The 14,135-nt window shown below is 29.7% G+C and overlaps 1 protein-coding gene across 2 annotated transcripts; it reads right to left on the bottom strand.

Moving 5' to 3' along the window:
• Window positions 1–660: 660 nt before the first annotated feature.
• Window positions 661–7,252, bottom strand: LOC130805632 (NAC domain-containing protein 21/22-like). 2 transcript variants are annotated; one of them, XM_057670418.1, is made up of 3 exons: window positions 6,987–7,246; window positions 4,843–5,123; window positions 661–1,536 (listed from the first exon to the last, which is right to left on the bottom strand). In XM_057670418.1, exons 1-3 carry the CDS (start codon window positions 7,153–7,155, stop codon window positions 985–987), a joined length of 1,002 nt encoding a protein of 333 aa, XP_057526401.1. In that variant the 5' UTR covers window positions 7,156–7,246; the 3' UTR covers window positions 661–984. The 2 variants fall into 2 exon arrangements, with proteins under 2 accessions (XP_057526401.1, XP_057526405.1); XM_057670422.1 differs by having other exon boundaries at window positions 663–1,533; window positions 6,987–7,252.
• Between the last annotated feature and the right edge of the window lie 6,883 nt (window positions 7,253–14,135).

Genomic DNA, 14,135 nt, shown 5'->3' with positions numbered 1-14,135 from the left:
ATGCTTAAATTTGTTGTCAAACTTTGAGAAATTATGGAATCAAGGTTAAATAATTAGGGGTTGGGAATTAGAGAAATTAAAGAATTAGGGTTAGAAAATTAGAAAAAATGTGATTTTTGGAGTGTGTCAATGTATTGAATCTCAGAACCAAGGAATACTTACTAATAGACGGTTTCCAAACATCTTTTAGTTAAAAAGGTCAAGGAGCTTTAATTGGTTAAACCTCAAAATTACAATGTGGATTTAAAAAAAGTTTTGGTTACCACGTGGAAAACCCAATACTTTAGGGTTGTCATATGTAATCCGCTTTAAATTTTTTATATTGTTATGCCCATTAGCCGCGGATAGTGACAAAAAAATTTGGTCCGCAATGGTGAACATACCATTGAAAATTCAAGCTCACAAACAAATTTTTATAAGCATGTCCGATTTACTACCCGTCTAAACCCCTATAAAATCCTCAAATACTAATAACTAAATGAAAATAGTTATCATTCTCATATCACAGGCATCCCATTAACTTAACAAAATTCTTCAAATGTTTGCATTGGTAGAACATCAAGGTCCGTTTAATATGTATCAATATACATATCCATGTAAATAAATATACATCTGTGTAGATGCTCCTATAGCGCGCCTATAAAATGGTACTATCAATCGATTTACAAAGTATTCTATGAATAAATCATTAATATTCAAAGTAATGATAGGTGGTAAATGTCATGAACTCTGATACCATGTTAAGAAACCAATTCAGCCAAAATCTCAAGTTAATGATTAAGGACCCATGATATATTATATATATTATAACGGTAAAGACTAATAGTATTCCAAAATAGCATGAATTCACTTTAAAAAGTTTGATTTATCAATTACAATATACTTAAATCTTTAAAGAACATAACATACATATAAAAAGTCATGGAAAACTAGAGTGTACATGTAAAGCCAAGTAGCAAAGTATTACATCCTAATAATAAGAAGCTAATAATGATTCCACATGTGAGTGGGTAAAGCAGCATAAGGAGTAGCATTTAGGGTTGGGGAAGGAAGGGATGGTTCCATCTTAGTAAGGTGTGTTAGGAAAGCTTCAACCACCTTTTTATCACATGATAAAGCACCTGGGTTTATATTATTATTATTATTATTATTATTATTATTATTATTATTATTGGCTGAATCATTATTTAGATGAAATTGCTGCATTATTATGGGGTAATTGTAGTTGTCTGATGATGACCTCATGGAGAAGCAGGGCACTTGCACTTGATTATTATTATTATTATTATTATTATTATTATTATTATTATTATTATTATTGTTATCATTATTATTATTATTATTGTTAATATTATAAATATTTGATTGAGTTTGGTCAAAAGTGATGTAAGAATCCAATAAAGGAGGTAGAGTATTAAGAGTAGATGAGCTTGTTTCTTCAACTGAATTATTGGTTGAATCATTTTCAGCTTGATCACTTATTGATCTTGATTCTTTCTTCTTCAAGAACACCCTACATAGCACCCAGTCCTCCTGCTTCACATATGTCAATATAGAAAAAAAAAATTAATTAGTTACATTTTGCATTAAACCTATGATTTTCTATAGTTAATTATACATATATTTAAAATTTTGCATTGAATGAGGTTGGGGTCATTTGATATAGAACTTATTCAATGTCGTTTCTGGTATTTTTTAGGTCCTAGATAAATTGAACGAAATGACCCTTTCTATAGAAAGTTGATTCTAAACTTTAATAGGTGTTTGGCAAAATAACAGAGATTGCCGAAATATATTATAATTATCATTATAAATGTAGCTTTGGTGTGTCATATATTCAATCGATAAAAGAAATAATCATAAATTGTAAATTTTTCAAATGTCTACTTCATTAACCAATAAATATTGGGCCGTTTTTAGATCTAGGCCCTAGGCAAATGCCAACCTTGCCTAGGGTTAGGAGCGTCCATGAACCTATTGATATAAGATTATGTAACATACTCCCGCTGTCCCTCTTAATTGGCACCCCTTTCTATATTAGTTTATCTTACTTATTTTGCATTCTTTTTTTGGTTAAGGTCTCACTCTCTCTTTCTTTTAATTTCATTCATAAACTTATTATATCCTCCATCTTGACCACTTATTTCTATCAACTATTTGTTTTTTGTCTTATTCTCTAACTTTTCTCTTAAATTTCACCAAAATTTTTTTTTGTGCATCCTTATATGATTAGGGACGGAGGGAGTATAACATAACAAAATGATAGCCAAGTAATTGGTTCAATATATACATGCAAAGTCATTGACTATTACTCAGTCCACCTTATATTAGTATTTTAGATTCCCCCATTGATATTTATTTATATAAATGAACTAAAAATTAGTTTAAATTGACTTATTGCATATAAAAAATTTTATTCCCTTAAAAATTATAGCTCTTATTAAACTAGATAATTTTTTATAAGCTAATTAGCTCTTTAAATTTAAGTCTTCTATTTTTTGTGTTCTTTTGAGCTTGCACTATATAACTTAAAATAAATACTTCCTCAATTCTTTAAAATTGTTCTCATTTTTCATTTGTCTCTTTCATTTGTTGTTCCCCTAAATTATCTTTCTATTAACACAAATTTTGGATATAATTAACCTTATTCATTTTATAATAATATAGTAATGCTTATGGTCCTACATATTTTTCACTAACCTTAGTTTAACATTTTATATTATTTATGATCTCTACATATTTTCCACTAACTTCTTAAAACATGTTTTTAATAAGTGTGATTTTCATATTTTTTCCACTAACTTTATTTTAATATTTTTAATGCTTATAATTATAATCCTCACTTTTTCATTCGTTAAATTTATTATTCAATAAATAATTTATTCACCATCTAAAATATTTTATTTTTCTTAATTCTCCTGATCATTTCTTATTAAATCAATAAGAAACGGAGGGAATATAACTTTTTAAATCATGTGGTACAAACTGATAAGTAACAAAAAAAAAACTTCATTCTTTAAATCTTGGAGCATTTTACTTTTCTCTTCCCCCAATACACAATTTTATTTGTTTCCAATTGTTAATATCTCTATTTATATTTATCAAAAAGTTATGAAAAATATAAATTAATATATTTTAGGTCAAGACGATTCAAACAAAATCCCATATGAATATGTTTTGACTTATAAATTAATGATAATAGAAGAGTCAAATTTTACTAATAAACAGTGAATAGTGATGAAATAGAGCAAGTAGATTATTGTTTAGGTGATGGCTTCATTAATTACAAAAATGCAAATGGAATAGTGGAAATATTGTATCATCATTAGATTAGATGGTTAACAGCTAATACAATTAAATTCTTCGTAGCTGAATATATGGTGATGCGAGTTGGCCGCTGAAAACTAACTACTCTTTGGCTAAAAATACAACCACATCAAGATTTAACTACCAATTATGACTTTAATGTGAACTCTTTTTTAAAGTCAAAATGTAATTTAATATAAGAAGCTACTACATCTATTTTTCAGCATTTTAATGTTAATTAGTACGTTAAGTGTAGTTAATAACATATAATAAATTACTACTTAATAACAAATCAATGTGGGACCCATTTTTATGACATTTATCCTACATGGAGGAGATGTCCATATCTTTCTCAAAATTGACTTAATAATATAAAATGTGAGATTATTATTATTTTTTTTTAATTATTTCCTCATCAAAGAATATTTCAAATCAATGATGAATGCCTTGATGTTACACTTTTAACTATTGCTTTCTTTTACTTTTATGATCATTATTTCAAAGCATCATGGTTTTCCATGCAAATTAGGACACCTTATATTTGCTTTTGCTTTTTTATTTAAACAATTTTTATTTTTTATTTTACTCAATAATATTTATCAAAAGAGCTCTTAAATATAAATAATGAAATACAGGAAACGTACTAAAATAGAGAATGCTAATCAAACTCTTTGTTTTATTGTTTAAAAAAAATTAAATTTAAAATAAATTTTTTTGTGATATCATACATATATAAATTAGTTAATATAGTAAATTTTAAACAATGATTCCAAATGATGAGGTTTTTTTAAGTATTAGCTCATTTACTTGTAAAATTAAGTCTTTTCTCAAAGACTAAAATTGAATAAGTAACTTTAGAGAGTAACTCTAAACTCTAGAGTTGTACTTTCCAAATAAACTTTTAGATTTTCATGTAAGGAAATTAACTTTCATGATGTACCAAACCCTAATTTGAAACATTCATTGTACATTTATACGTAGCTTCATAATTGTACATTTTCTCATGATTCATGCCATCAACCCCAACATAAATTTCATAATTGTTTCATTTAGTTTCAAATGTCATAATGTATATCAAGTGAAATATATATATATATATATATATATATATATATATATATATATATATATATATATATATATATATATATATATATATATATTTGATAAAGAAAAAGATTGAATTGTATTGAATATTGATGATATTAAAAAGAAAGTTACAATGTATGGATGTGACTAAAAAAAGTGATGGTCAATTTTTAAAAATAGGATTGATGCAAAATGAAAGAACAATCCAAAATGAAAAATACAAATTCTTGTGAGAGATGGTCTCTTCAAGTGACCATCTCTAATTGGGTCGGCTCATAAAGAAAAATGTAAAGTAAGAGTGGGCATTAAGCTTTAATGAATTTGGCCTGAGAGACGTCTCTACAGTTTTCCAGGAGACCGACTAAATGAAAAATAATGCTAAATAAGAGAAATAGAGAGAGTATGGTAGTATTAAGTAAATTAGGTTAATGGGCAAAGCATACATACCTTAGACAAGCCAGAAAATGTTGGAGGGGTAAAAAAAGGTCCTTCAACACGAAATTCATGCATAACCCAATTAGTTTTATTGCCTTTGGGAGCTCTCCCTTGGTAAAATACCAATGTTTTTCTCATTCCAACCAAGCTGCTCCGTCGAAGCACCGGCCTATCTTTTCCGGTGGCTTTCCAGTAACCGGAGGCGGTTGCTCGATTTGTTCTTAGCCCCGTTGCATATTTCCTATCTCTTTGGCTGTAAAAGTACCATTCTTTTCCTCCAACACAAACTGTTTCTGCCCACCAATAATCATAATCTATCGCGTTAAGTTGCTACTATTAAATTGTGAAATTTTAATGTAATTATTTGAGAAAGTATGATCATGTTTATTCTATTACTTTATCCTTTTCAAAATACTTACAAGTTATAATGTTTGACTTTTTATGTAGTACAATGTATTCATTCAATCTTTAATATATCTAATGATGTATAATAAAAATTATAAAAATTTAATATTAATAATCTTTATATTAAACTGAATCAAACAAAATCTCAATTTATAATATTTTAACTAATAAATTAAAAATTAATCACAAATTAAAATTGGAAAACGAATAGTGCAATATTTCTTATATATAGAAAAACGAGTCGAGATACTTTATATGTAGAAAAACTTTATAAGAAGTTGATAAGGAATCGAGATACTCTCACCTCTTTAAATACAAAAGGTTGATCTATGGATTATATATTGTTAGATCAATTACTTAATTAAAGAAAATGTAGTACTCCTAGAATTATTATTATTATTATTATTATTATTATTATTATTATTATTTACAATTTTTCGGTAGTGATAAGACACTACTAATTGTTTGACATCTTAATTACACACGTACGTTGAGTGAAAATTAGTTGGTATGAATGATGACAATTAACTTTAATCAGACGGTGCCAAAATTGTCATTATCTCAGGCAAATATTAACGAAATATAATAATTATCAAAATTTTTAAATAAGAATTATGATGTTTGAATAACGTTGACTACTAAATAAAACATGGATGATTAGTATTAGTTGGCAAACTACTCACGTGAAAGCTCCCAATATCTCTATAAAAAATTAAACCTAATTATTTGTTATAATATCAATCAAATTTCTGTTAAAATTGAAAGAATTCTAGCCATCTCATCAAACCAAATAGTCGTACTACCATAATATATATAAACATATACTCCAATTACGTGAAATCGTCTCATAGTGAGACGAATTCAAAATAAGAAGTTTACATGCTAATAATTATATTAAATAAAATCAATTTAATTTATATATAAAAAACGTCTCATGATGATACCGTCTCACCCAAAAATACGATTGAAATCAATAAAAGAATTTCACTAAATATAGGTATTTCTTTACCTTAACACTTATATATGTACGATTTGGAAACCTTTTAAATTAACAAATTAATTTAGTGTAGAATCTCCTTATGTGCCTGAATTTGAGGATGACCCTATTTAGATCTCAAAATTCAAAAGTTATTTTAAAAATTCATCTTTGATCCGGTTTTAATCTTATTAATGTCAATGATTCAACTCAATTTTAATCTAATAATTGAGGCTTCAATATATGTTATTTATTCGATCATGCCCACTCTCATAATTAAGAGCCCTTGTCTAGAATTGTAAAAGCAACGTACATATTTCTCTTATACTTGCCACTAATAATTATATTCCACTTAATATGATTTAGACTTGTATAATTCATATTAAGGAATTACCTCAATCAAACGTTTAAACTGATGGGTGAACTCGATATATATGATATGGTATATAAATACTATCACATCCCAAAATAATTCCTTTTTGTTAATTATTCAAGTAATTAAGAAAACTCCCATCTTATCATTCAAATTCTTTTAATTTCTTTAGAAGCTCAATTAATCCAATTTTTAAATCTAAAAAAGCCAAATTGAATCTCAATTTATTTATGAAATACAATTAATGATCACCTCATAATTTAATTATCAAGTAAAAAAAAACAACAAAAATAGAATAATATAAGCAAAAAAAAAAGATAAAATAAGATAATTCAAAAAAAAAAAAAAGAAGATAAAATGAGAGAGCATAGAAATATATGAAAGGTAAAGAAAAGAACAAACCAGGAATATCCCAAGGCTCACACTTATTGAGATCAAGTTGAAGAAGGAAAGAAGAGTGATCGCATCCATTCCACTTATTGATTAAGTAATCACAAACAAGTTCGTCATCTCGAGGATGAAACCTAAACCCTGGTGGTAAACTTGCTTCCACCATGGTTAAGCTGCTCATTATTATTTTTTCTTTTCTTTGGATAATTGAGTAATGAATGGAAATTAATAATTAGGTGACGAGATGATTTATTATTACAGTCTGCAGAGCATATGAGGTGTACGTGCTTTGAATTTTATGTGGCTTAAATAATTATATTATATATAGACCATTGCATTGAGTAGGGTTAGCAAGATAGCTAGGGTATGGTATTGATATCATTCCCAATTTGTTTCATAACTTTCACAAATTCTTGTGAGAGACGGTCTTTTTGAGAGACCATTTTTAATTTAGTCGGACTATAAAAAATATGTAGAATAAAAATAAAAATTAAGTTTTAATGGATTGGGCCTGAGGAACGTCTCTCTGAAAGACGGTCTCTCAGAAGACCGGCCGCATAACTTTTGCTATAAGTACAATTTGTAAGCAATTTAAGGTAAGGTAGGAAAAGAGATGTTTTAATGGAATAAGTGAAATAAATGTGTAAATGTGATAAATTCGTCACTGAGCTTGTACACAATAAGAGCAGTACAAGAATAAAATTGACTGCACGCAAGTCTAATAATATAACTCAATTTAACATAGTATCAATTAAGATTGATGATTCGATTAAAAACTGAATGGTAGGTCTGAAAAGAATGGTATTCTTATCCTAAATGATTATTCTCACATGCAAACTTGATTAGAGAATTCACATGTGTGGAGGATGTACGAATGGTTTGTTCTATATTAATGAATTAAAGATGTTGTTCATATTTTATCACTCATTGGAGGCTCTTTCTCCCATTGTCATTTGATTTTGGAATGAAATATCTTTGGCTTATGAAATGTGTATATCTTATGTTTTTTTCGAATATATGATGACATTTACAATAAGTACAACTTAATTTAACTGAATTAGAAAAAAGATAAGTTAAATTTGTAAATGAAAATTAATAGAAAGGAAAATCACTAATTTTTTATTGACACATTCTCATGGTGAGACTCTTATTAATGATCAGCTGGCCCATTAATTAAAAAAAATAAAAAAAAATATTTCCTCCAATTTACTACTAATGTTTCATTTGCTTTTTGAACACTATTCATCTCTTACTCTTAATTTGTATTTTATTATTAATTCATAAGTTAAAATATAGTCAAATGAAATCTTGTTTAATTTGTTTCAATGTAAGGATTATTTATATCAACTTTCCATAATTTTTAATTATGAACAATTAGAGATATTAACGATCGAATAAGTGTATTGGATAGAGTGCATAAAGTAAATGGGACATTAGTAATAAATTGGAAGGGGTATAAAGTATAAAATTATGGTTATAATTCCTAAAACTAAGCATATTGTTTTGTAAGCTATAGTGTCTGTTAAAGTTTAATCTATGATTTTTTTAAACATACATAAGTCAAAGTGCTTATATAGGTCCATTTTATGGTAAAATAGTCCCAAGTATTGAATAAAAATATTATGACCAAAACAAAAAATATAGAAATATATAAGAGGGATTTAAAAAATAGCTGGTTTTGGACGAGTACCGTCTCAAGCATTGTAAAACAGACCCATTTTTCAATTTTGATCTTAAAGATATCAATATTGATCGATTTTCAAAAGTGATACCTTTAATGTCAAACTTGATAAATGCCCCATTTATTATGTCTTCCGATCTTTTTTCCAATGTTCCCACTAATCGCACTCACATTCAAACTGCTAATGGGGAATGAATTAATATGGATCAGGCTGGAACTGTTGAAATTTATCCATCTATTCATTTAAAAAATTATCTTCTTGTTCCTAGCCTATCCCATAACTTGTTTTATATTAGTCAACTGACTAAAGAGCTTAATTGCATTGTTATTATATCTTCCACTAATTGTGTAGTGCAGGATGCTCAGAATGGGAAAATCATTAGACGTTGTACTAAACGAGGAGGCTTTTATTATGTGGATGAGGCGACTCAAAAGGGTCATACTTTGCTTGCTTATGGGTCTCCAGATCATCAATTGTGGATGTTGCATCGACGTCTAGGTCATCCTTCACTTGGGTATCCAAAACGTCTCTTTCCATCTCTCAATAATTGTAATATACCCTTGAATTGTGAAGCATGTGTTCTAGCGAAGAGTCGTAAGCACAATTATTTTCTAAGTCTAACACATGGGCTTTCGTACTTTGTTTTGTTTGTGGATGATTGTACTTGAATGAGTTGGACGTACTTCTTGAAATATAAATATGAAGTCTGATGTTGATGTGAAATTCTATAACATGCTTATAACTCAATTCCAAGCCCAACCACAAATTCTCTGGTCTGACAATGGGGGGAATACATAAACTTGGATACGGAAAATTTCATATCAACCCATGACTTAATTCATCAGACCCCTTGCCCAAACACTCCACAACATAACGGAGTTGCTGAGAAGAACAATCGTATCCTCCTTGAGATAACTCGAGCACTCATGTTTGAAGCACATGTCTCAACTCAGTTTTGGCCATAAGCAGTTGCCACTGCCACTTACCTCACTAATCGTCTTCCTGTAAAATCTTTCCACTTCAAAACCCCCTTGGAAACACTACAAACCCATAATATTATTCCATCATCTCATTCCCTACCTCCTCGAGTATTCAGTTGCGTGGTATATGTTCACCATCCCAAACAAGCTCGAAAAAAACTTGAACCTCGTGTTATTAAGTGTATCTTAATTGGGTATGGGGTTCATCAGAAAGACTATCGATGTTTTGATCCAGTCCATAACAAACTGTATACTACCATGGACTGTGATTTCTTTGAGAGTTCATACTACTACCCCCAGCTTAGTCCTCAGGGGGAGACTATGAGTGGTGATGAATTAAGCTGGCTAACATATCCTACTGCTATCAATTCAAATCCTATAATTGATCATGAACCTACAAAGCAAAGTAGGTAATCCCACAGCTGTTGCCACTGAAGATATAGTACATCCTTCTCCTCAGATTACTCATGTCCTGTATGAAGCATCTGGGGAGCAATCCGAACAAGAGGTAATTCCTGAGCCTTTGATTGACATTGCTAATGATGTTCCTAGTGTTAAGTCACCTCGTAGATATGAGTTACCCCCAAGGAGTATGAGAGGTATTCCACCAAGGAGATATGACCCTGAGTTCGAAGCACAGCGGTCTCGATACCCCATCAATCAGGGTTATGTTGATAATATATCCCAAACTGCCGTTGCTTTTAACACTTCCCTATATTCGAGTTCTATACCCCGAAATACTAAATAAGCACTCTAGAACTCGAAATGGAAGAGGGCTATGGAAGATGAGATAACAGTCCTCAGAAGGAACAACACATGGGAGAAATGTATGATACCTAAAGGGAAGAAGATAGTAGGTTCTAAATGGGTGTTTTCGATCAAATATCATACTGACAAAAGCATTGAGAGATATAAAGCCCGACTCGTAGCCAAGGGATATACTGAGACATACGGGGTAGACTACTCAAAAACCTGCTCCCCTGTTGCCAAGATTGATACAATCAGAGTCCTATTCTCAGTAACTGCAAACAAAGATTGGCAGTTATACCAGTTCGACGTAATAAATGTCTTCCTCCATGGTGAAATTGAAGAAGAAGTTTATATGAAAGCACCACCAGGGTTCTCATATGAGTATAGATCAAGAGAAGGGTCTAGACTCAAGAAAGCTTTGTATTGCTTGAAACAATATCCGCGAGCATGGTTTGGTTGATTTACTACAGCAATGAAGAAATTTGGTTACAAGCAAATTAACTCTGATCACACTTTGTTCTTGAAGAAAGAGAAGGGAAGGATTACCTACTTGATAATCTATGTCGATGATATGGTCATCACTGGGAACAATGAAGAAGAAATTAGTGACCTGAAGAAGAAGTTGTTTATGGAGTTCGAAATAAAAGACCTAGGAAACCTGAAATATTTCCTTGGAAATGAAGTTCTAAGGTCAAGACGGGGGATCTCATCAATCAGAAGAAGTATATACTTGATCTTCTAGCAGAAACTGGGATGTTTTATTGTAAGCCAGCTGAAACTCCATTTGTAGCCAACCATGGATTTCAAACAGTACAAGATGGAGAATTAGCCGACAAGGAGCGGTATTAAAAGTTGGTGGGAAAACTCATCTACCTATCCCGTACTAGACCCGATATTTCATATGTTGTTGGGGTAGTTAGTAGATTCATGCATCTCCCACAAGTTTCATACATGAATACAGTGATGAGGATTCTTAGGTATTTGAAGGGTACTAGTAGTAGAGGAGTCTTCTTCAGGAAAAATAATCATCTTGATCTCATGGCTTACACAAATGTAGACTAGGCAAGTAATCGAGATAATAGAAACTCTACCTCAGGGTACTTTATTCTGGTAGGAGGGAATCTAGTCACTAGGAGAAGTAAGAAGCAGAAGGTAGTAGCTCTATCAAGTGCTGAGACAGAGTTCAGGGAAATAGCCAAAGGAATAACATAGATTTTGTGGCTTAAGAAACTCTTGTGTGAATTGAACTTCCCACCAAAGGAAGCTTGTAAATTATTTTGTGATAATCAAGCATCCATCAACATCTCAGGTAACCGTGTTCAACATGATCAAAAGAAGCATGTGGAGATAGACAGATATTTCATAAGGGTGAAACTTGAGAAGCAAGTCATCAGTCTTCCATTTGTCCGATCCATAGATCTACTAGCTGATATTTTCACGAAGGCAGTCATAGCTAAAGCCTTTGAAGATACTTTATGCAAGTTAGGTATCGGTGATCCGACGACCTAACTTAAGGGGGAGTGAAGGAAAGTATATATTTTAGTACAATCGAGAGTATTGTAATTGATTTTCTTTTATTTTGTTTTCTCGTTTAGAGTTTTCACTCTTGTATAAATCTCGACCTTGTATCATTCATAGAGTAATATACAAAACCAGTATTCTTAACCTAATTCCACATTATACTCGTTATCAGGAGTTTGATGCAATGTTTGAACACTATTTAGCCTTTATTTAGTAAATCATAAATTGGTATATTTTCTCAGAAAAATCAGTTTACTTAGTAAAGAAAATTTTCATTAGTAAAATTATTTTTTATCCATAAAAATAGATTAACTTTACTAATATTCTTAACTTAGTAAAATTTTGTTATGAATGTTCAACAAAAAATTTTCATATAAATGCACAAACTAACACATCCGTGCATTGCGCAGGAACGTATCATAAAAACCCTTAGTATAAATAAGTGAGTATTTTGAAAAAATAAATAGAACTATGAATTATAAATCAGGAATAAATTATTCCAATAGTATGTATTATTTGGAGTTAATCAATATCATAAATATTATTTTAAGTGAATAATTGGTCAATATGAATCAAAGTCACATTATACAAATAACGGTAAGTATAAGTGAATTTGAAAAGGATATACAATGATAAAGAATATACTGATATGAGGAAGATGAAAAAAGAGCGAAGATGATCAACCTTATTTTGGGGAGGAGTAAAATATTTTCCTTCCATCCCACTAGGCAAGTATTTACCAAAATGAGGGGATTAATTCTTTAATTTTTTTTTCTTTTCTATCACTTTACAACTATTTTTACAATAACAATATTCTTTTAATTTTCTACTTTTAAAAACCTTATTTTCTTAGTTTGATTTTTATTTCTCAAATAAATATTTACTTACAATACAAGCATGACCTAATAGAATTATCAATGTTTTAGACACCTTGACTATAGTCTGTAGTGATCGGACTCATCGTAGATTTTGATATATCATCATATGATCATCATCTCATAAATTATAATAATTTTGTTAGATAATTCCAAATGGTGGCTTTATATAGCTTTGTCAATTTGAGCATTTTTACATGTTAAAACATGATAATGTGACATTAAAAAGATTTTATGCTTCTGCATATGTAATGTTTTGCATTAGTTTGTTTTGTATAAAGTTGTAGCTAACATTAGCTCTATATAGCACATGTTGAAGGCCTTTCCTTTCCGTGCATATGAATAGTGGGCCTTCAAAACTTTTCATAGAAAGTTGGCCTTAATTCTATACTGATGCAATATCAGTCAAATTGAGTGCTTCTTATCTGAGTTGTATTGACTCTCCTCCATTTGGTAGATTTTATAAAATTCTTTTATTGACCCAAAAAATTTATTATATTAGTATTGATTTTAACTATTAATATATGGTAGGTTTTTGAAAAAGATTTTACTACATAATTTATTTGTATATCTAACTAAATAATTTTTGTTTCAAATGAAGTTATACATTATGTATATATATTTGGTTTCCTTATGATAAGTATTCCGATTTTTAACCAAATATAATGCACTATAAATGTCACAATGTACAGACACCAAACCCAAACTAGAAAATAAGTCTCCTATGAGACCTTTTATTTTATACAAATGAACAAGAAGCACACTTCATATACACGTCCGTTTAGATTGACAACAGCAAGCGCCGATTAATTTACGTGTTTCACATAAAATACAGACTTCACAACTGACTTTGGATACAACTGTAGACAAAGAAACATATGCAAATTACAAATAAAGAAAATACAATTACAGTATCAACTGGACTTACGCATACGTAACACACACCACCAACTAATAATAATAAAATACAACAAATTGATCAGGTTTAAATTTATTGCTTTATTCATTTTACCATTCATACTCTTGCATATTTGGTTCATATCATTGTGCACCACATAGATACTCTTGCTTCCTTACTTGTTGATCTTAGACTCATTTCAGTCTCCAGTCGTGTAGAGATCAAATATAAATCCAACGTAATCAATTTTATATCGAGTCAATCAATTCGGGTGAAGTTGATATTAGTCAACTCACTTTTTTACCTCTCTATTCGGAACAAATCAACTATGACTGGCAGATATAGGTAAATTAGAAAATTCTAAATAATAACTGTTATTTACAAATAACCACAGAAGGACAAAATAAATATTATTAAAATAAACAAAATAAGAAAAAGGTAAAATAAAAATCTCA

The sequence above is a fragment of the Amaranthus tricolor genome, chromosome 1 (assembly GCF_026212465.1).
Source record: "Amaranthus tricolor cultivar Red isolate AtriRed21 chromosome 1, ASM2621246v1, whole genome shotgun sequence".
Lineage (NCBI taxonomy): Eukaryota > Viridiplantae > Streptophyta > Magnoliopsida > Caryophyllales > Amaranthaceae > Amaranthus > Amaranthus tricolor.
The sequence above is the reverse complement of the archived record's forward strand: the minus strand, read 5'-3'. Positions and strand labels throughout refer to the sequence as shown.